At 37.3% G+C, this 22,396-nt stretch overlaps 3 protein-coding genes and 2 pseudogenes across 4 annotated transcripts; 3 read left to right on the top strand and 2 right to left on the bottom strand.

The window, feature by feature from the left end:
* Window positions 1–2,937: 2,937 nt before the first annotated feature.
* LOC106310481 lies at window positions 2,938–3,854 on the top strand. Its single transcript, XM_013747713.1, has one exon. It carries the CDS (start codon window positions 2,975–2,977, stop codon window positions 3,626–3,628), a length of 654 nt encoding a protein of 217 aa, XP_013603167.1. The 5' UTR covers window positions 2,938–2,974; the 3' UTR covers window positions 3,629–3,854.
* Window positions 3,855–5,126: 1,272 nt separating this feature from the next.
* Window positions 5,127–6,168, top strand: LOC106308138 (annotated as a pseudogene).
* A 152-nt stretch (window positions 6,169–6,320) lies between these two features.
* LOC106308137 (PLASMODESMATA CALLOSE-BINDING PROTEIN 4-like) lies at window positions 6,321–7,697 on the bottom strand. The gene is made up of 3 exons (XM_013745266.1): window positions 6,987–7,697; window positions 6,754–6,913; window positions 6,321–6,653 (listed from the first exon to the last, which is right to left on the bottom strand). Exons 1-3 carry the CDS (start codon window positions 7,678–7,680, stop codon window positions 6,446–6,448), a joined length of 1,062 nt encoding a protein of 353 aa, XP_013600720.1. The 5' UTR covers window positions 7,681–7,697; the 3' UTR covers window positions 6,321–6,445.
* Window positions 7,698–8,347: 650 nt separating this feature from the next.
* Window positions 8,348–12,049, bottom strand: LOC106309732 (serine/threonine-protein kinase haspin). Of its 2 annotated transcripts, none has more exons than XM_013746840.1 (15): window positions 11,993–12,049; window positions 11,776–11,899; window positions 11,601–11,681; window positions 11,356–11,443; window positions 10,627–11,240; window positions 10,359–10,482; window positions 9,976–10,085; window positions 9,768–9,876; window positions 9,565–9,657; window positions 9,420–9,481; window positions 9,191–9,321; window positions 9,044–9,114; window positions 8,903–8,955; window positions 8,739–8,805; window positions 8,348–8,647 (listed from the first exon to the last, which is right to left on the bottom strand). In XM_013746840.1, the coding sequence occupies exons 1-15, from the start codon at window positions 12,003–12,005 to the stop codon at window positions 8,522–8,524; spliced, it is 1,866 nt and encodes a 621-aa protein (XP_013602294.1). In that variant the 5' UTR covers window positions 12,006–12,049; the 3' UTR covers window positions 8,348–8,521. The 2 variants fall into 2 exon arrangements, with proteins under 2 accessions (XP_013602294.1, XP_013602293.1); XM_013746839.1 differs by having other exon boundaries at window positions 11,776–11,917; window positions 11,993–12,047.
* A 4,306-nt stretch (window positions 12,050–16,355) lies between these two features.
* Window positions 16,356–22,396, top strand: part of LOC106311413 — a 10,551-nt pseudogene continuing 4,510 nt past the window's right edge.

The following is a 22,396-nucleotide window of genomic DNA, read 5'->3' as shown; positions in this document are numbered from 1 at the left end:
ATGTATAATCATATATACAACTTAAACAAAAACACACTTATTAGAACATTTGAGCTGCTCTCACAACTCAATCCTCCTCAGTCACAGAGTCACTCCTCTCATATTTTCCAATTGTTAAAAAGCTAACTATCCACTCGAAGTAGAGAAGTGAAAAAGGATTACGTGACGTCTGTCGTTGTCGTTAATTTGTCATTGTCACAACTCACGCAGATTATAAAATCTTCGCCGACAAAAAAAAGGAGAAGAGGTTCTACACTCTACACGACTACACGTCTATTAGGGTTTCAATATTTGTATGAAAATTTAACAAACGAATATTAGATGATTCGACGGCGCTTTTAGTTTCGATGTACGTTGGCACTTGGCAACCAAATTAAACTAATTAACCAATGCTTAAAAAGAAAGCACTGGCATGCACAGTAGAATTTGTAGTCTACATTGCACTACTAATAATTGACTCTGTTTTTTTTTGTTTCTGGATTCTCTTGATCAAACATATTTATGTAGAAAAGTCGTTATCTGAAACTTAAAAGTGGATACAGAATAAATAAATAAGGCCAGAACTGAAAGTGATTGTGTCGTCATCTAAGATAATTTTTCTTCCCCAATTTTAATGATTTTTTGGAATTTGAATAAATTTCATCTCTCAGAGCCACTTGTAACTATGGAAGTAAAAAAACTATGAAAGTAAGTATAATAAAAAATAATTGTAAATATTTTGTAAGAAAAATTAGGGGACATGAGATGGCGATAGCAAAGCCTAATTATTATTAATTTTCGTAGCTCCTACTTAATTTTCATACATGATACATCAATGATCAATGCATCTGTTGTTTACTGTGTACAGTATATAGTTTTCTATAATTAGGAGATTTAGACAAAAGTCTAAAAGATTTAACCACCAATCATATTTCGTAATGACTAACGAAAATATGCATCCAATTAAGGTTTGTGAAAGTGCTAAATATTTAATCAAGTACTTCTACAACGAATCAACGATGTTGATGGAAGATTTTGATAATTTTTAATAAGAATTTATTAATTGGACATAGAGAAAGGGACCTATTAGAAAGTTGATTACATTTTAGATTAAGAGGATGAAGTCATAGAGAAAGAGAGAGGGGTCCCAGTGAGAAATGACCTTAATTGTATACCATCTTAATTGGCCCGTTTAGCATTAATCCTATCATCAAGTAAACATTAGCACATGCATGCACTTATACTAAGGACCCTTTTATTATTTTATGTTTGAATAATTTTTGTAAAGTTTATCCCCATTTCATTAATTAAAAAGTAATGCATCATAATAATTATACTTATGTCTCATTAAGTATTTATTCAAGACTTCGATTTCACGTTGTTAATTACTGTTGATTTAGCTTGGCATCCATCAGTTTTTCCGATTAGTATCTTTGAGGATTTAATGAATTCATACTCTAGTTGAGTTCTGAGATGAGTTATAGTATACAATAGATCGAGTTGATTTCTCATATTTTTTAAAAGTGTATCATGGGATAATATTTATTTTGATGATACATATATACTACACTTTTCTAAAGTATTCATTTATTTAAATTTGCAGTTTGTAGTGAAAAGTATTCGTGTAAATTATACGGCGGCGAACAAAGATTCTAACCCGTGTGCTTGTGACTTGACTATACGTTTACTAGTTGCTTGCCTCATCTGCTTTTCCCAAATTTATCATTTGATGTGTTTTGTGATTTGTGGTGGAGAAAAAAAGATAAAACTTAGAAAAGAAGGCAAACAACATTTCAAGTTTGATTAAACAAGAGAATTAAAAGAGAGCTTGTATGGTTGATTTCCCCTCCAATATGGCCCAATCTAATTGGTAAGACACGAGAGAAGACATAATCATAGATAATCTTGATATATTAGTGTGGCCAAAAGCAAAATGATGTTTAACTTTTCTTTTGCTTTGCGACATTAACACCATTTCCTTCTCTTTCAAGTTTCAATTAAGGGTATAAACCTCTTTTACTTCATTTGTCTCCACCTCTATGCTCCACGTGTCTGTTTCCTATTGCTTGTTGTAACTCATTGGTTACCGCAATTAGTTAGAGCTGTCTTAATCCACCTTCACTAGAAGATATCAGTCGAAATTAGTGAAAGTTCAAACTCTTTTTTTGTACCTCTTTTTGCAAAAGACCACCTTTATTAATATCTAAGTTTCTGCTACTTACTATTGTGTATAGTTAATTTGTAAAAAGCCTCACCTAATTAAACGTTGGCAGATTCATTGACAATTTATCACACTAAGAAGTCTATTTGGTGAAAAATATGTTCTTGAGGTGTAAGTAGAGTAGATTAGTAGCACTGAACTCCAGATTGCGTCAAGATTTAAGCAAAGATCAAGACAAGTCATAGGTGAGAAAGTTAATTTATGTTCATTTTAACATTAAGCTTATGCTGGCTGTGTAAAAAACTAAAAAGACATCCCTCGAATGTTTGTGTACATTCTGGACCTGCTACGCTTTCATGATCATTCTGGCTCAGTCATCGGTCACCTTTACATCCCTCGAATGTTTGTGTTCCATTAGATCTACGTGACCTTTTCTTATCTTTTTTTATGTCTAGTTAGTTTCTTTCTTTGGTGGTTCTACCTCTTGCTCCGAAAGGGTTTGTTTACCTCGTCGGCTTATGATTCCGGAAAGGTTTCATACATTTGCTGGCTTTGTGTAAAACTTGTTTAAATTATGATAATCTACCGGACGACGAAGAAAAAAAAAAGACATCCATCGTACATACACGTTTGGGAGGGTTCAGTGGATTTTTTTTGGTGTTTATGTTTTGCCTCGTAAATTAAATTTTTAAAAGCCCAATATGTAAACAATTATACGGCCCAATAAGTTGAGCCCATTTATGACGTCCGTAGTAAATCGTTTAAAAGCCTTGCTCCGACGTCGAAACTTTCTTCCTCCCGATTGCGTTCTTTCCCCAATCGCTGACAGAGACTATGCACCTTCCGTCGTCAACGTCAACGCCGGAGACGGCTGATACAGCGTCGAATTCCACCGTTATATGCCAAGATTGCGGCAGCCAAGATTCGTGGGTCATACACTCTGCACGTCTCCGCGGCGTCCTCCGCTTCTTCTGCACGCACTGCCTCCTCCGCAACCATCCGATGTCGTTTTGCCCCACCTGCTTCGCCTTCTACGACTCTTCCCCTCCGCATCAGTCTCGCCGCGTCTCTTGCTCAAAATGCGGCTCCCACACTCACATCCACTGCGCCGGCGGCGACGACGAAAGCTCCTCTCCTCCTTACCTCTGTCCTTACCTCTGTCCTCCTTGCCTGAACCCTAGTTCGTTCTCATTCTTCCGTCCGATCGTCGACGCCAACGGCGTTCGCTGCATGGATAAACCCCTCTCGGAAGCGTTCTTGTGCGCCGCCAAGATCTCGGCTTTTTCGATGAGCAGGGCCGTGTTTGTGGCTAATTTGGAAGCTGAGCTGAAGGGGAGAGAGTGTGCGGTTGCGAAGAAGAGAGAGCGCGAGGCTCTTGAGGATGTTGTAAAGCTCTACGAGAAGGCGAGGTTGGCTATTCAGAAGCTTAGAGAAGGCTCCGTTGAGATCTCCGGTGATTATCAGAAACCGAAACAGAGTGTTGCATAGTGATAGAGAGGTCGGGCCAAGATATTCAAGAAAAGTGAATAGATATGATAAAGTTGAAGCCTTTTCGTCTAAAGAAGCTTTCAAGCTGAGCAGATTCTGATTTAGAGTTCAATGTAGAGTATGCAAGTCTTTTTTTTTTTTTTTTTCAGTTTCTTGTTTGTTCGTTTACTATGTGTAGGAATCTTTTGAACTGTCAAGTGTTGAATACTAACGAAGTTCTTAGTCCTATGTATCTGGTGATGGATTGGGAATCATGAGTGTTGTGATGTTGAACACATGATTCTTAGTAATGGATGTGAATCATGTAGTGAACACATTAAGCTTAGAATAGTGTCTTTGCTTCTGTAGCAGTGAACTCAACTTCTTCACGTTCTCAGCACTTAACTTACAAGAACTACCAAATAAATTGATACAGAATAGAGTATCAATTAAATGTATAAGAACAAGTCAATTGGTTAGAAACGCTTATGGGTTCTAATGAATAAATTAGTAGTTAATTTTATGATTTGAAAAGTTTAGAACCTCGGGTAGTCTAATTAATTTTTTTATCGTTCAACGGGAGAACTTCACTGAGGTTCCTAAATTTTTTATATTTTTTTGTAAGTTAATTATTGGATTTCAGTGGTATGTTAAATGTCTAAATATGTGTGTAGTAGTTAGATAAAACTACTATAAATATGTGCATCCAACGTGTGTTCTCTCTTCTCTCTACAATAAGAAAACAAACGTGAGAGTCAAGAGAGTATGAGTGTGTACTTGTGTCTTATGGTGATACACAAGTGATAACTAAGAGTGAGTGAGTGAACATGAACAGAGAGAGTAAGTGAGCACAGTAACAGAGTAAAAGAAGAGGAGCACAGTTAAATCACAACTCTAGATGATATATGTTGAGAGTTACCTGTCCAGGAGAAAATAATGAATGTAATAGTCTACGTGGCTTTCTAGAATTCAAACGATCCATAAAAATACAAATATACTTTGCCGCGCGATCCAGTCAAAGCCGAAGCAAAACATTTGCTTGTTTCCTCTGTCTCTTTCCTCCTCTGGAGAAATCACAAACTTGAAAGTATATTCGACTCTCTGGGGTTTCTTCTTACTTCCGGTGAGCTGTCAAGCATTGACGACGATGGAGACTAGTGGGGTAGGTTTCAAATTTCGAAAAGGTCACGTTTTTTTTTTCTGGCCTTTATCAGGTTTATTTATTACAGCTCAAGCTTCTTTGTCTCTTTTGCGTATTTCCTAGCTCTGTTACAGGATTTAATTCACGTTCTTAATTTGAAACTTTTGGTGGGTTTAAACGATGGCAGATTCATTGAAAACTTGTCGCTATGGTGAAATATGTAAGCTAGAGACTGGATTAGTCGCACTGAACTCTCGAGATTGCGTCAAGCTTTAAACAAGATTAAGACATGTCACGGGAGAAACCAAGAAAGTACCTTAATATTCATTTTAACATTAAGCCTATGCTGGCTGTGTAACATTAGAGGGGTTTGGGAGGGTTTAGTGGACTTTTTGGTTTACTTTCTCTCTTGTAAATTAGATTTATAAGCCCAATAGATAAACAATTATACGGCCCAATAAGCTGAGCCCATTATGACCTCCTTAATAAATCGAATAATCTTTTCTTGGTCATCAAGAATCTAAAACCTTTCCTCCTCTCAATTGCTTAAACCCTATCCACTATGAACCTCCCGTCGTCAACGTCAACTTCTGACTCATCCTCGTATTCCAACGAGACATGCGACTATTGCGGCAGCCAAGATTCTTGGGTCATACACCCAGCACGTCTCCGCGGCGTCCCCCGCTTCTTCTGCACGCACTGCCTCCTCCGCAGCCATCCGACGTCGTTTTGCCCCCACCTGCTACGATTCTTCTCCGCCACGGCATCAGTCTCGCCGCGTCTCTTGCTCCCACTGAGGCTCCTACACTCACATCCAATGCGCCGGCGACGACGACGCAGTTTCCACTCGTTACCTCTGTCCTCCTTGCCGGGACCCTATCTCCTTCTCCTTCTTCCGTCCTTTCGTCGACACCAACGGCGTTCGCTGCTTGGATAAATCCCTCTCCGAGGCTTTGGTATGTGCCTGCAAGATCGCCGCTTTTTCTATGAACAGGGCCGTGTGTGCCTTTAAAATGGAAGCTGAACGGAAGGGGAAAGAGGGTGCCGTGGCGAAGAAGAGAGCGCGTGAGGCTCTTGAGTATTTCGTTAAGCTCTACGAGAAGGCGAGGTCGGATGTTGACAAGCTTAGAGAAGCCTCCTTTGAGCTCTCCGGCGGTGATCAAGAGCAGAAACCGAAACAGAGTCTTGCCTCGAATGGCGATTTGAAAGTGAAAGAGAACTCGGCAATGAAAGTTAAGCAGGAAGAATAGTGAAGGTGATCTTATTTATTTATTTATTTTCAGTTTCTTGTTGCTTACGTTTACTATGTTTAGGAATCTTTTGAACTGTCAAGTGTTGAATCCTAACTAAGTTTTTCTTCCTATGTATCTGTGTCTGACAAAACCCTACAATCTAGTGATGACGTGACCACGTATGACAGCATGAAGATGATCCTTTTAGCAACCAAAACTTCTGGGACAAATCAGGTTTCAAGGTTGTTGTCTCCATGTCTCCTTTTCTAGGCGTTGAACTAGAGAAGAAATCATTTTACATCATATTAAAGTAGATAGACCGTATCCTACAATGTATGAGCGTTGAACCAAACATATTTATAAATGTCTTACATTCCTAACTTCTTCTTCGTACTGATACGAAATGAGCTTGAAATTGAGCATAACTATGTCATAAAACTAATTCAACTTCTGTATATTCTATTTCTAATGAAATAGCACTGCATGAAGAATCAATGATACCACCATAATATGAGCAGAGTGAATCTGCAAGTTGGTTGAGTCTGATGGTGTTGGATTGTTACCATTAGGTGAACCATCAAACCCGTAAACCGCTGAACCTCCTGAGGATGGATTTGGTAGAGTGTTTGATGAAGGATTCGCCGGGTTAAAAACCGCTGGTGGAGTTCCAACCCTTTAATATACAGATAAATAGTTACATTTTCAGTTAGGAAACTCTGAAAGAGGGTTTGAGACAAAAAGTAAAAGAGAGTTGGAAGAAATGTTTTTATTACCCAATTGTCACGCCTCCTGTTGGTGTTATAGGTGTTGGTGTGAGAGGTGGCTGGTTCACTGTTTGTGTTGATGGAGTTGGCGTTGTTGTTCCTACTGGAGTTGACGTTGATGTTGATGAACCAGAACTAGAACCTGTCTGGTAAACGCAAGAACCAGTACCTGTTTTGTAACAAACAATTCAAAACACAGTACAAGCAAAGTGAATCTGCAACGCAGAGTTAGTCTCACTTACTTGGGTTAGTGCTAACAACTGAAGCTGCACCACCAAAATCACAGCTTTGAGGAGAAGGATTCTTCTGGTAATAGCTGTTGAAGGCAAACGAGGCATGATTCTGAAGACTGATGGGCGAATAACAGCTGCCTCCTTGCTGTATCTGAGAGCAATCCGCTTTACCGCTTCCACATGCATAGTCAAGAGCCAACTGGAGTGAGGTTTGGGAGGCTCCAGGCTTTGCCACGCACCAGCTTTGTCCTGAAACCGATGGGGAGGTTGAGACAACAGGCGGTGGAATCACAGGAACCGTCCCTGAGGGTTGTGTTGGAGGGTACTGAGTCACTGGGTTGGTGGTCACTGGTGGTGTGAGTGTAGGAGGGACTACTGTGACTGGAGGGTTAAGAGGAAGGGCTGGAGATGGATTTGTGGGGGTTATGGTCACCGGAGGGAATGTAGTAGCCGGTGGTGTAGTTGTAGGGTTTGTTGGGAAGACCGTTGGTGGATTTATGACATCATGAGTTGTTGAGGAACAGAGTGGGACAAGAGAAAGAAACAAGAAGAAGTAACTCTGTTTTGCCGCCATCAGAGCTTGAGGTTGTTTGTTTTTTTTCTTCCCTTCTTTCTTGGGTTTATAAGGAGAACAAAAGCTTTTGAGATTCTTCATGAGAAAATTGGCGGAGAAAAAAGGGATGAAGCTGACTGTACTTAACATGCAAGTGACTAAGAAGAAAAAATAAAGAGAAAAAGATGTTTGCTTTGCTATGAAGTCTTTTGGATTTGGTCACTGACTAATCTCAATCTGTTTTCTTTTTCTTTTCTTATATATTTTGTACATAGATATAAGCTTTTGCCAAAGAAAGAAAAATCCATTTTTGTCAGACCCGTTTCAGACATGAGCATATGCATAAAGTTCTTGCAAAGTTTTCAAGAAAGAAGCTGCAAATTGGTATAAATATAATATTTTCTCTTATCCAAAAAGGAAGAGATTAAGATCATGAAATTAATTAACCCAATGGTTGATCTCTGCTTAGCTCAGCAAAACCCACAAAGATTTAAAGAAATCATCAAAGCGGAAAGTGATTGAGAAAAGCAGAGAACGTAAAAGCTTTGTTAGCTGTTTCAAGGATTAAATTTACTGTGCTAATTCTAAAGCAAACTTCTCATTTATCCTCTACGCGATTTGAATATTGTTCTTTGTTCTTTAGATAAGAAGATCTATTCATGCAAGAAGGGACAACCCATGTGGAATGGTAGATCTTGATACTTTGTTCTAAAAAGACTGCATGGGATCAAAAGCATGTGTACAGACAAAAGCTACCATTAAACTGTTGTCACATACGAACGTTTTATTAGTTCTTCTATTCATCTGAATCTGAATAGATGGAAATCAAGATTGATATTAGATAATGAATCCTTGATAAACAACTTCAAAAGGAAGATTAGGAAATAAGAGCTAAGACACTGTTGATTTTAGTGGTTAGGAAACAGAGTTCCAAGAAAGGGAGAAAGAGAGTGAGATTCTGGTTACTCACTTGTGGGTTTTATTACATTCTTTATGATATTTGGTCCATCAACATGTCTGAGAAGAAAGGATCTGAAAGAGCCTCTTTAGCTGATTTATACTTCTCCATGCGCTTCTTCAGTGACCTCAATTCTCTTTCATCTTTCGAAGACCGCTCCTAAAACATAGACGCAAAGGAAAATCAATAAGCTTTTCTAAGATGAGACAGCTAATAACCAGCTATGTATCCTACAAGACTACAAACTTACGAATGATTTCTTGGTCAGTAAGAGATCCACGAGGTAGATTAACCAGAGAACGTTTGTTCGAGCAAAGCTGTTGTTGGAAGAATAAGAAACAAACCATGGCAAATATAAACATTAGCAAATCATTTAAAGCACACTTCAATTTGGCTTGGGAAAGTTAAACTTACTGTCCTTCCCAGCTATCTTTAGTAACCGCCTTCATCTTTCTATAAGTTTCCGACTGCAATATGACATTATAAGCTTAAATCAATATGACTGCAATATTTCGTAGCTCTTGAAATAACTGAAAGCTTCATTACATTACTTACCTGTTTATCTCCTTTTGGTCCTTTGAAAAGGTAGGGATCAGCAGTAAGGTCCAGAAACAGTATCTTTTCACCTGATCATGGTAGTTAAGCATTAGATAGGATCTCATGGTTTACATTATATCACAGTACTGATAACCAGAAACTCACCTGTATTGATTCTTGAAAGAGTAAAGTCGATTATAGATATCTGTACTCCAAAAGTTTTGACGAAAACTTGTTTCCCCTCGACAATAAAAGGCAGAGTACTCGAGTTATTACGACTTAGAAGAATGTTTCCCCTAAAAAAGAGAAAAAAAAAATCAGGCGAGAGAACACTACTAAGTAGTATACTAAACCCAATTAGTAAACTATATACCAAATTAAATACTAAGCTTACCAGTGAAGATCTCTGTGCTCAAACTCAAAAGCAGCTTCAGCAACAGCCAGGCCAGCGGTGACCTTACATGTGAAATGCACGCTATTAACCAGAACCAAAACTCATTTACTCAATCTGATTAGAAGAAACAGAGCCTATAATTTACCTGAACCAGTAAGCTCCGTGCTTCATCAAAGTTCAAAAGAACGAAGCCTTCAAGGTCTTTGCCACCATGTTCCAGAACAAACATGACATAACACTGGAAGCAAAAACCACACAGCAAATAAACGATATTTTTACAGATTATACAGCATCCTACCTACATAAACAGACCTTTGTGAAATCTAATAAAGTGAAAAGAGTATTAACTTGTTTCTCCGGAAAATCTGGGTGATCATTCTCAGATCCATTTTTTGCATCCCACTCTTCCCATGCTTTTACCAGTATAGGGTCATAGGGACCTTGGCACACTTTTATACTGCAACAACATCATGAGCACAGATACACAAAAGTTCAGTATAAGATTTATAACATAAAGTTACATCTCCAGCTTATTTTAGTTACTGAGAAGACGTACTCTTGAGTTCTTATGAATGTCGGGCACAAATTCTGAGCTTCAGTCTCTTGTTCTCTAAGTTGATTAAGAGTCCAAGAGAGTATCACTTCCTCAAGCAGTTCGTCAGCTCTCTGCAGCAAATGAACAAATAATAAGATGTCATTACTATATATGTAGTATTCTCTTCGATTTGCTGTAAGTATATGCATAATATTAACCATCAATGCATTGCTCTAGAGATGATTAACATATTTAAATTATAACCAATGTGTTCTTCTCTACATAGAATTAACTAAACTTGCAGTCACTGACCTCTCCAATATTTCCTCTAATGCTAAAAATAATCCTTTCACTAACTAGAAATTGTATCATTGAGTGCAAAAGAAGTGAGTTAAGAAAAATACCTTCTGTATTTCTCCGTTAACGGTAAAGTCTCCATCGATTGGAACAATTTTGCAGACACTAGGACCAGCTCTAAAAGCCTCCCCATACGTACCTTCACCAATCTTGACAATGCTTTCTGGTTCACTGCAAGTTTGAGTCATGATTATAATCAGCTCAAATTAAACACAACAAGTTAAGAACAGTATATCACAATCCTTAAAGAGGACGTTGTACCACTAGACAAACATCCAGCGCCAGAACATAAAAGGATTCTTTATAGGTCCTTACCAGAATTTGGAGAACACTTCCATGAAGTTTGATGGTCGCATCTGTCCACAGGCGGACAACAGATCAAGAAATGGCTTCTCATAATCCAGATGAGAGGATGCCAGATCAGACGTCAAAGACAGTCGCTTCAGCTCATCTTCAAGGTCGATTTCTTCAGTCTTGATCTTTCTAACAGACTCATCTTCAAAGTCAATTTCCTCTGTCTTGATCTTTGTAACAGGCACATCTTCGGCATCTAAGCTGTCATCACCGCTCTGAATGAGCCTGAAAATTGAACTGTTACTAGCAGAAGCATTTGCTGGGGTTCCTAGAGCCAACGCATCAAAGGCAACATCATCAAGTATTGGCTCTAGGCGTGTGGTTGAGTGTGAACTTTCAAGTATCTTAGAGAGTGTGCTTGAAGGACCACAAGGACGATTTAACTTCTTCGAGATCAGCCATTTCTCTAATCGTGTGGCCAGATGCGGCACCTCAGGAACAACTTGCTCACCCTTGATCCATGTACTAGCATTCTTGGTCTTGGGAGATGGACTCTCTTCCACAAGCTCAAAAGCATCAACCTCATGAAAATACTCCTTCTCTTTCTGCAAGTCTGGAGCTTTCACACCTTTCCCCTGAGAGAATATAATATAATGCGTTTATAAAAATCACATTGTGACCATCTTCTAGGAGACAATGAGAATGTTTGTTCAGAGAACACTAGGCTTCATATACAACAACAAAGACTACCTTTGGAATAGAAGGCTTCTTTCTCCTAGCTGGCTTCTTCTGAGGCTGATTGTTGACATAAGCGCCCACTGCTATACTCTCCCTCCCTCTGCCACAGTTATCAATCCTTTCATCAGTCTACTAAAATTTAAAAAAATTGGTGGCACTTCCTTGACATTTCAACGAACACATGGTCTGCACTAATTTCGTAGCTAAAAAAAATGAGAATCACAAGAACGAAATAAGGGTTACGCTCAGAATATAACCTGGTGGAAAGGGAACGAGTCCAGCTATCTCTCTTGGGTCCGTTGATGAAACTGGTTCGAGCCCCTTTCACTGACCATACTCTGTTTCTCAGACACACATCGAAATTAAAACATTGTCAGATTACAGAGCCAAAAACAACAACAAAAAGGAAGGTTTTTTTGTTGGCAAAATTACAAATTTTCGGGTGCGGAAGGCTTCTCAAGATTCTTCCTTCTCTGATAAACTTCGAGCTGAGGTACATCTCTGAACCCATCTCCGTCTTCTTCATCGGATCTAATTATCTCAGACCAAAGATCAACTAACACCAAATACCAACCTTTTCACGTTATATAAAATCTCTCTTAGAAACCAATAAAAACGTAAATTAAACATAGGAACTCGATCTGTTCACCTCTCTGTCCCATCTCCGATGCTTCTCTGCGCCACCAGAGAGACAAATTTTTGAGTTTTGAATTATTCTCTCGACTGGGAAGGCGGGAAAAATTCGCAGATCTAATTATTTGGATTGGGCCTCTGGATTAAATTTAAAGCCTTATAAATAAGCCCAATATTGAATTAGCTATTCTGGTACAGACTGTACCGTCCGGTTTCGATTAGTTTTTCGTATAAGAAAATCGAATTTCTGTTCATATTTTTAAACAGGGTTTCTAACCAAATAATATTCCGTGGTTCTTATTAACATCTTTCGTAATTGATTCACAACTCAAAATCTAAGCATGAATAAATGCTAATAATTTCATATTTATTAGTCTTTTAACTCAAATCGTCATCCAAACTTTCTGCATGTGTTTATTTCTCTTCCTTGTCGTGTAATGTAAAAGATCGGACAGTTACTTTGGGTCGTTAAAACATCATCCTCCTCACGGATAAATATTGTATGAGTGATATACGTACATGCAGATGATGTTTCGTATGATGCAATAAAATGTAGTTTGCAATGCAATTAGCTCCTTTGTTAATTCTCTCCTTATAATCGCCTACCACATGATAACTCCCATTTCTTTTCGTTCTCCTATTGTCTTCCACCAGATTTCACAACACAAAGGTTTAAGAACATGATTAGTACGTAGGGAGAGTAAGAGCAGGGCCGGCTCACTAGGGGAACAAGTGGTTCGACAGCCCGGACCAACCCCGTATCCCCGTATAATAATAGTTAAGGGGTCTAATTTTTTAATAAATCTATATTTTTATATATAAAAAATTATGAATATAATAAATAACATTGAAAAAGAACCAAAATTATTTGATATGTATATAATTTTATTTTCGTTACAAAATATACAAAATATAATTACTCATTAAATTTTTAAAATATTTTAAACATTATCTAAATATAAATTGTAGAGGGTTAAAATTTTTTTTTTGTCCTAGAATCCCTAACAGTGTTAAGCCAGGCCATAGGAAGGATACAAATATATAGTAAAAAGTCCAGTTGATTTAAAAAGTAAACTATGATCGGATGTGATTTAATTATATTATGTAATAATTCAGATCTTTATAGTTCATTTAGAATATATATATACTATTATTTATGAGTGATTTTGCTGATTTGTTATGCTCTCCATAGTGTTAGTTTATTTTGCTTATTTGTCATGTTTTCCATATTTTAGGTAATTTTGCTTATTTATCGCATGCTTAATAATTATAATTAATAGTCTTACTTAATAAATAGTTATATAACGTTGCTAGATTATAATAAATATTTAACCAATTGTTATCTTTTTGTTCACACGATAATATTATTATAAGACCTATTCATCTCTTATCTTTTTAGATTTAGTTTATATCATATTGAGTGACTTCATATTGCTTCGGATATCTTATGTATATTTTTTATTATGTGATGCTTTCTGGTTTTGTTCATATTGAATCTTAAGGATTATATTATCTAGATAAATATAATTGTATTCTCTTATGTTTTTTGACTTGAGTTTTCTTTAGTTTGTAGCATCACTATTTTGTTATATGAATTCTAGGACTTCGGGCTTCGGTTTGTCCAAGAACAAGAAAAAGAAGAAGATCTAAAATCAAGGAGCGTAAAAGACGTAGAAGACGTCGTCCAATCATCACGAGAAGGTTGAGTGATTAAATTGGTGTAATATTCCATTCACTTAGATTTATGTTTGTTTAGATATTTTGTTTGCTTTTATCTAATTGAGTTATTCTTAGTTGTTTGCTTTTGTTTTGATGTGTGTATTCTTTTGTTGTGTTTTTTCTTACGTTAGATCCAGATTTTGTAAGTTGGAAGTATTTCTTCTATAATAGAAGTTCTATGTTCTACAACTTGGGTTTTTTTATTTGTTTATTATTTTGTGCCGTACCAAAGGTAAACTTTCACGTTGCTGGCCACCTTAAATTCTCCATCTCAATAGCTAAAATGAAAAACCTATAGTGTACTGTGTACATGTAAGTTCTTGGTCTTATGGACGTTATTTGTGTGAATCCTGAGTAAATGAAAAATGTATGAGCTCAAAATTAAAACATGGCATGCACTTTTTTTACCGATTTTCTCAATTGGTTGGTTCTGGTAATGATACAAATTTACAGATTTCATTAGTTAGTCAATTAAACAAATATACTCTAATAGAAAATTGTGATATTATTAGTTTCAAATTGATATTTTTGATCTGAACTATCAAATTAAAAACTAGATAATTATATTTATTCATAATATAGATAGTTATATATTCTTATACGATAATAAAATCACCCAAAAATAAAAGGTAAAATTGCATAAATAATAATCGAGTAAAAGAAAATTTAATTATATATTATCATTATCTAAAAATATTAATTAACCTGTTATTATCCAAAATCAATAAAAGCTGATATATATACATACACATATATATATATATATATATATATATATATATATATATTCTTTATATATTTATCAAGGTAATATAATTGTAGTTACCAACAATAATCTTATAAGTTTTTAGTATAAAAATGTTTAGACAAAATTTTTTATTATATCATATTGTTTCATTAGGAGGAAAAGATGTTTCTATGAAAGATATACTTAAATGTGACTATAAAATTTGGTGATAAGATTAATGTCAATGAAGATTTTTGGGAGATTGTCTTAAAATATAGTTGGAAGTAATATAATTGAAAAAATGATAATTTTTAAATAAATAATGTATGTTCAAATTTTGTAAAATGGTTATGCCCGTGTATGCGGGCACAACACTTAGTAATTGTGTATTTCTAAACTTTAGTCTTACAACTCATACTTTTTTTTTTTTAATTAAAACAACTCATACTTTAGATCCAAAGAATCTCGAAAACAAGAACAAGAATGTATAGCTGTCAAATGATCCGTCCATGGTCCAAATGGGCATGACCAGTTGAACCATTTCAGTTTTGGGCACTAATGGGTGGTCCATATTGGACAATGGTCCAAACAAATGTCCAACACAAATAGAGACCATGTCCAAATGGGCATGACCAGTTGAACCATTTCAGTTTTGGGCACTAATGGGTGGTCCATATTGGACAATGGTCCAAACAAATGTCCAACACAAATAGAGACCATGTCCAAATGGGCATGACCAGTTGAACCATTTCAGTTTTGGGCACTAATGGGTGGTCCATATTGGACAATGGTCCAAACAAATGTCCAACACAAATAGAGACCATGTCCAAATGGGCATGACCAGTTGAACCATTTCAGTTTTGGGCACTAATGGGTGGTCCATATTGGACAATGGTCCAAACAAATGTCCAACACAAATAGAGACCATGTCCAAATGGGCATGACCAGTTGAACCATTTCAGTTTTGGGCACTAATGGGTGGTCCATATTGGACAATGGTCCAAACAAATGTCCAACACAAATAGAGACCATGTCCAAATGGGCATGACCAGTTGAACCATTTCAGTTTTGGGCACTAATGGGTGGTCCATATTGGACAATGGTCCAAACAAATGTCCAACACAAATAGAGACCATGTCCAAATGGGCATGACCAGTTGAACCATTTCAGTTTTGGGCACTAATGGGTGGTCCATATTGGACAATGGTCCAAACAAATGTCCAACACAAATAGAGACCATGTCCAAATGGGCATGACCAGTTGAACCATTTCAGTTTTGGGCACTAATGGGTGGTCCATATTGGACAATGGTCCAAACAAATGTCCAACACAAATAGAGACCATGTCCAAATGGGCATGCCCATGGACACCCATTGTCCATTTGGTCTTCGCCCAATTGGACCATGTACCAATTGGTCTTTTGTCCAGTTGGACCATTTATTAATTGGGCACGTCCATAGCCCGCCCAAAATAAATTGGACTGGGCTAGCCCATGGTCAGCCCGCCCAATTGACACCTCTGACAAGAATGCATATGGTGTACAACTTTCAAAGAACAGAGAATAAGCCACACCAGCAAAGATCTGCGTGTTTCCAACTCACTAGCAATAATTATACTAAGGTCAACCTTAATTTTCAATGTAAATATACAGACTAAAACATTAAACCATAACAGAAACGGTTTCAATGTAAATATACAGACTAAAACATTAAACCATAACAGAAACGGTTTACAAAGTCATGAATTTTAGCATCTATGATGGATTGACAAGGACAGTTATATTATATGAATATTAGTCTCTGCACGTTCTTGAGTTTGCTTGCTACTTTAATTTTAGTTTCTGCACGTTCTTGAGTTTCAACATGTGCTTTGGCTTGGTGTTCTTCTTCTTCTTTCCGGTTTGATCTTGTTTTTTTTCTTCTATTGGAACAAGATGGGGAACGTAGTTTCAAGCATACTTTCAAGCGGCTTTCAAGCTGCAAAAAATTTGTTTTTTGAAAAGGACACCAAGTATATACTCGAACTGGAAGATCATCTTGAGGATTTGCAAACGGTTTCGGAACGTCTCGAAGCAGTGAAGGTTGACTTGCAGAAACAAATTGAGATGGAAGAGCGAAAAGGTTTGCGAGCGCTCAACGTATTCAACGTATGGATTTCTGAAGTCGAAGCCATCCAAGTAAAGGTCAGTAAACTGCTTAAAATTAGGACTGTAGAAATCGAAAGATTGTCTATGTGCGGGTACTGCTCCAGCAACTTCCTTTTAACCTATCGTTATGGTAAAGATGTATTAGAAACGTTGGAGAAAGTAAAAGGTACCTTGTCTTCAAAACCTTCTGGCGAGGTGGTGGCTAGGATGGGTCCTCCACCTGGCATAGTGAAGAGAATCACTCAACGCACAATCGGTTTAGAGAAGATGCTCGAAGCTACATGGAGCCGTCTCATGAAGAAGGAAGTTGGAATCTTGGGTATTTATGGTATGGGCGGAATAGGGAAAACCACACTTCTCAAACCACTAGTAAAAATCTACCGCATAGCCACTACAACACAGTGGCTATAGACCCGAAATTCGTGGCTATAAAGAAAAGAGCCACGCTTTTGGAAAGGAAAATTACCGTGGCTATAGCCTCGTGGCTGGAATAAAGACGTGACTTATCGTGGCTAATAGCCACGCTTTTACCACGCTTCTTTTCGTGGCTTAAATAGCCACAATAATAACATCTTAAGCGTTGCTACTTTTAGTGTCTATTATAGCCACGGTTTAACCACTAATTTAAAGTGGCTTTATAGCCACGATTTTGCCACTACGTTTTCGTGGCTATATGAAGCCACGGTTTGTTTTTTATTCACGTGGTATTCTTTAGCCACATTACAGCCATTTTTGTAAATGGTTTTCTTCTTTGTTCGGTTTCAATTTGCCAATTTGAACAATTTTTATTTCCATTCAAATATTAAAACATTGCACATTTTATAAAAACAGAAGTTGCATATATATATAAAAGAGTAGGTTTAACATTACAAAAACATAGATAATTATACAAGGTAGAAGAGTTTTAAAGAGTCTAAGAAGACTTTACAAAAGACATAGTTAAAGAGTCTAAGAAGACTCTACCAAAAGATCAGCTAGAGTTTGATGAACCTTGCTACAAAAGAGAAGACATGAACCTACTTAAGGCTGAGTAGTTGGGGCTTGAGGCTGAGCATAAGCCTGTTCAGTAGGTGCTTGTTGGGGACGAAGCATTTGGAGGAGCTGATTGATCGCATCTCTTGTTGATGCAAAGTCCTGCTTCATCTCGGACACATCCTGCTTCACCTCAGCCACGTCCTGCCTCACACTTTGGAGGCTTGTCTCAAGACCTCCCACACGCATCTCCAGCTCCAGGTTGCGGGCAAGACCATTAGGGACGCGTGAAGAAGGTGCTTGCTCCCTGTATTGGGCACTGCCGAGTCCATAAACATGCCCCCTCTTACCCTTAGCATTCTGTTGAACATAACATAAAACAATTTTAATAAACTCAGGTGGCTGTCAAGACTGTAAATAAACAGAACATAGCATACGACATTGTAAACCACATTCTTAAGCAGCTCTAAGTCATATCTAATTCCACATACAAATCAGAACATAAAACAATTGAAACCTAGTGTTTCTTTTCCAGGACTGTGTCTATGTCACAATAAATAAACTATAAGCTCAAGTCTTTTTAACACGAACATAACATGGTTCTCTACTATATTTTGTGTATGAAAGATACCTTTAGATAAGCTTTTTTTTAACTTGAGGCGAGAAGGAGTAGATGATGCACTTGGACTCCCGGGTGATCCTTCAGTGTTAGAGAGCTGTGTGGCTTCCATCTCGGCTTGAGTAACCAGCTCTTCAGCACGATAGTCCACAAAAGTCCCATCTGGTCGGGTGTGTGTCGCCCTGACTAGATCAGTGAATGATGGCCGTTCATTAGTACCAGACGCCACCATCTGCAAAAAAAGGAAAACAAGTACAGACGATTAGAAAAAAGAACAATATTTAAAAGTATAGACATGGAAAGATACCATGTTATACTCAATCCTTGCAAAAGACCTAGGTCCTGCATTATGCTTGTGGCAACCTTTACCCACAGGATCAGACTTGCGAGATTTAGCAGCCTTCTTGCTCTTCTTTTTGGCTGCATCAGTCGCCCAATGCTCCAACAGGAGTGTCCAGTCAGCATCATTGATATACTTTGGCTTCTTGTGTTGCCTTTTCTTCTTGCTTATCCTTTCACCAATAGTTGTCCATGTTTCTTTCTTTCAAAGACCGTAGACCAAGTCATTAAACTCAGGCTCCCAATAAAAATTTTGCTACAAAAGAAAACAAAACAGTAAGCAATTTAAAAACATGTAAGCGGCATATACAATGTATACTAGTCACTTACCACAAACGTTTGCCACCATGATTCCCTCCTTTCATCAGGAACCTTCCTCCAACTCTTCCAAGGCCCCATGTAGTATGCTTGCCAAGTTGCCCGAATGAAAGAGCTGACACATGGGTCAATACCAAACCTAAAATGATAACAAACATCAGTAACAGAAACAATACATTCACAAAAAATCCTAACAAATAAACAATCATAAGTAACAATCCTAAACAGAAACTATCCTAAGCAACCACAGCTATAATTCAAATAAAGGAAACTATCCTAGTCTAAGAAAGAGATGGAGAGCAAATGTAATCTTACCATAAAGCTCCATTGATTTTATCTGGGTGGAGATCAGGCTGTGCTAGCCTAGCAGGTGAATTGAGCATGGCATTGAGGGTCATCTGCGGGTAGCTATTGGAACGAGAAGAGGAAGCAGCATGGTTCGAAGCCGGTCCAGTAGCACCAGGAGGCATAGGAGGAGGCACAGCAGTTGTCCCAGGTACTCTTGCTGAGTTCATCTGTTCACAACCAATGAAAAAGAAACATTAAGATACAAGAAAATATAAACAGAGACAAAGCGACATAAAAGAGACAGAGAGAAGACCATGAGAAATTAAAACACTTTTAGGTCCGAGTGAAAACAAAGAGAGAAAGACAAATAAATAAAAAAAGACAGAGCTAATCAGTTCACAAGAGCACTAACTAAACAGAGACAAAGCCCGTAATCGAAACTTACCCTAAAACATAGACACTTACAAAACAAAGAAATCGAAACCCTAGATCGGAAAGAAATCGAAACACACAGACAAGCAAAGAAATCGAAACCCTAGAACATGAATTAAACATGCCAAAAAAAATATCCAAAATCGGATTTAGCGGAGGAGAGAAAGGGGTTACCTTGAGAGATGTGAGAGGGAGACGGGAGACGGTGAGGCTTGGAATCAGAGACGGTGAGACTTGAAATCAGAGAAGACGATGGCTTTCATCGGTCGAGACTCGAGAGAGTTTCAATTTTTTTGCTAAGTGTTGAGAAGAAAGGGAAAAACGATATAAAACCCTTTCACCAGAGCCACGAAACAAGTGTGGCTAACCGTGGCCAAATTTTACCAATAACCGCGAAACGAAAAATAATTGGAGCCAAAACCAATTGGTAAACCAAAATTTCAACAAAGCCACAAATCTCCCACAAAATTACAGTGGCTATGTTTTAATATAAATCGCAGAACCCAAATAATTGGAGCCAAAACCACATAGCCACTGTGTAGCCACGAAATGAGTGTGGCTATATTTAAAAACTCGAAACAACAAACATCTAACCCCTAAACTATAATCCCTAAACCCTCTTCCTTCAACCTTCTACTCATACAACAACTTTCGTACATATTCCAACACTACAACCTTTTAAAACCATATATTTTACAACCTTACCATTTATTTTACATCTTACAATATATTTTACAACACTACAATATATTTTACAACCTTAAACATATTTTACAACCTTACAACTTATTTTTCATCCTAACAATTTATTTATTTTTAATACATTCAACCTTAAAACATATTTTACTACCTTAAACACATATTTCACAATCTTGGAATATATTTTTCTATTCCGAATCATCATCTGAATCACGGTCTGATTCTACATCACCATCTGATACATATTCATCGTTTGGAGGATTCACCAGAGCAATATCATAATCGGACACATCATCAACAACATGTGTTTCCACCCGTAACAATGAACTTTCAGCAACCTGATCACATCTATCATCTTGCCATGCCGTTAAAGCAATTTCTGACATTTCTCGGATTCCTCGGGGAATAATTTTTGCGCATGCCCACCAGTCATCGACTGATTGTCGCCGTACCCGTGGATAAGGAATAAAACATGCTTGATCACAATTACCTGCTCGTGGTACAATAACATCATAGTTTCAAATCATCGCTTTTCATGAATAATCAAATCCCAAACAAATAAATATATATATTTTTCACTTACCTGGTAATACAAAATAATCATATTTTGCATATTTTCTTCGTGGTGAGACATCAACAAGACCAAATGGGTGTATTCTCATACCGCGATTTTCTGTGGTGTCAAACCACGAACATTTAAAAACCATGACTTTCAGGCCAACATCACCATGATAATCCACCATCATGATCTCTTGTACGAGGCCATAGTAATATGTCTCATTGGTTCCAGGCACACATACACCATAATGTTGAGTTCTCTTATTCTGACCGTGGTTATGAGTGTGAAAAGTGTATCCACGTGTGTGGTATATTGGCCAATGCCTATAACTACGCCTAGGACCTTGTATAAAATCCAACATCAACATAGGAAATATGTAAAACTGAGTCGCATCATTAATCTGCAATACAATAACATTGTTATAAATTACAAATTTAATTAAATGAATTGTGGAACTTAATAATACAAAACAATAACTCACATAGTCTTTGCACCAATCAGCAAATTTGGTGTCTTTCGCTTTTTTGCATTGCAGCTGGACTAATATCAGGAACATTTAACGTCATATATTCTTCAAACATCCTGCACACATTAAAATCATAATTATGTAACTAGAAATATGTATTTATATTATATTTTGCATAATATTAAACTACCTTTCTTATGGAGCAAATGTTTCACAGTTGAGCATCATAAATGTCTGAAGAACAGTGTTATCTTCATCATTCAACCAACCAGTTGAGCATTGACCAGTAATTCTCCCTTCATGGTAAAACAAGGGTGGTACATCATAATTGTATAAGAAACGAATACCACTCGGACCTTCTGGAATGCTCATGATTTCAGGATGCCCAAAAAATTTGAGGAAGCATTTGAAATCTCCTCATTTATCCATTATGCAACTATCGAACCTGCAATGCGTGCTTTGTTTTTGACCATCTTCTTCAAATGGTACATGTATCTTTCAAATACATACATCCACCTAAAATAGACATGACCACTTAAGGCTACCTCATCTGGGAGGTGCACAAGAAGATGTTCCATAACATCGAAGAACAATGGAGGAAATATCTTTTCCAAGTTACAAAGCTTCACACTTATATTTGCCTTTAAAAGGCCAACATCTGACTCTTTCAAAATCTTCGAAGAGATATCTCGGGAGAAGAGGGCAATATCTGTAAACAAAAAATTAAAGTTAATTATAACATTAATTATAGTAAATCATAAAATGATACAAACAAATAAATACCTCTAATCGCTGTGTGAACATTTTTGGGAAGGAGTTCAGCGAACGCAAATGGATATAGTCGTTCTATTATGACATGACAATCATGACTTTTCAGTGTATGTAGCTTTAAATTGCTTTCGTCAATACATAGACTAAATTTGGAGGCGTATCCATCGGGAATTTTTTTATCATTTTTCAACCACAGAAGGAATGCTCGTTTTCCCGCATTTGGCAGCCTGAATATTGGCACGGGCATCGTTCCATCCTCTTTCATCTCTAAATCCCGCCTTTTGCATAGTCCTGGAAGATCCAATCTGCTTTTGATGTTGTCTTTCGTCTTTCCAGGAGCATTTAACACCGTGTTCGTCAGGTTC

Source organism: Brassica oleracea, chromosome C8, assembly GCF_000695525.1.
Source record: "Brassica oleracea var. oleracea cultivar TO1000 chromosome C8, BOL, whole genome shotgun sequence".
In the NCBI taxonomy this organism is placed as follows: Eukaryota; Viridiplantae; Streptophyta; class Magnoliopsida; order Brassicales; family Brassicaceae; genus Brassica; species Brassica oleracea.
This window is presented reverse-complemented; position numbering and strand designations above follow the sequence as displayed.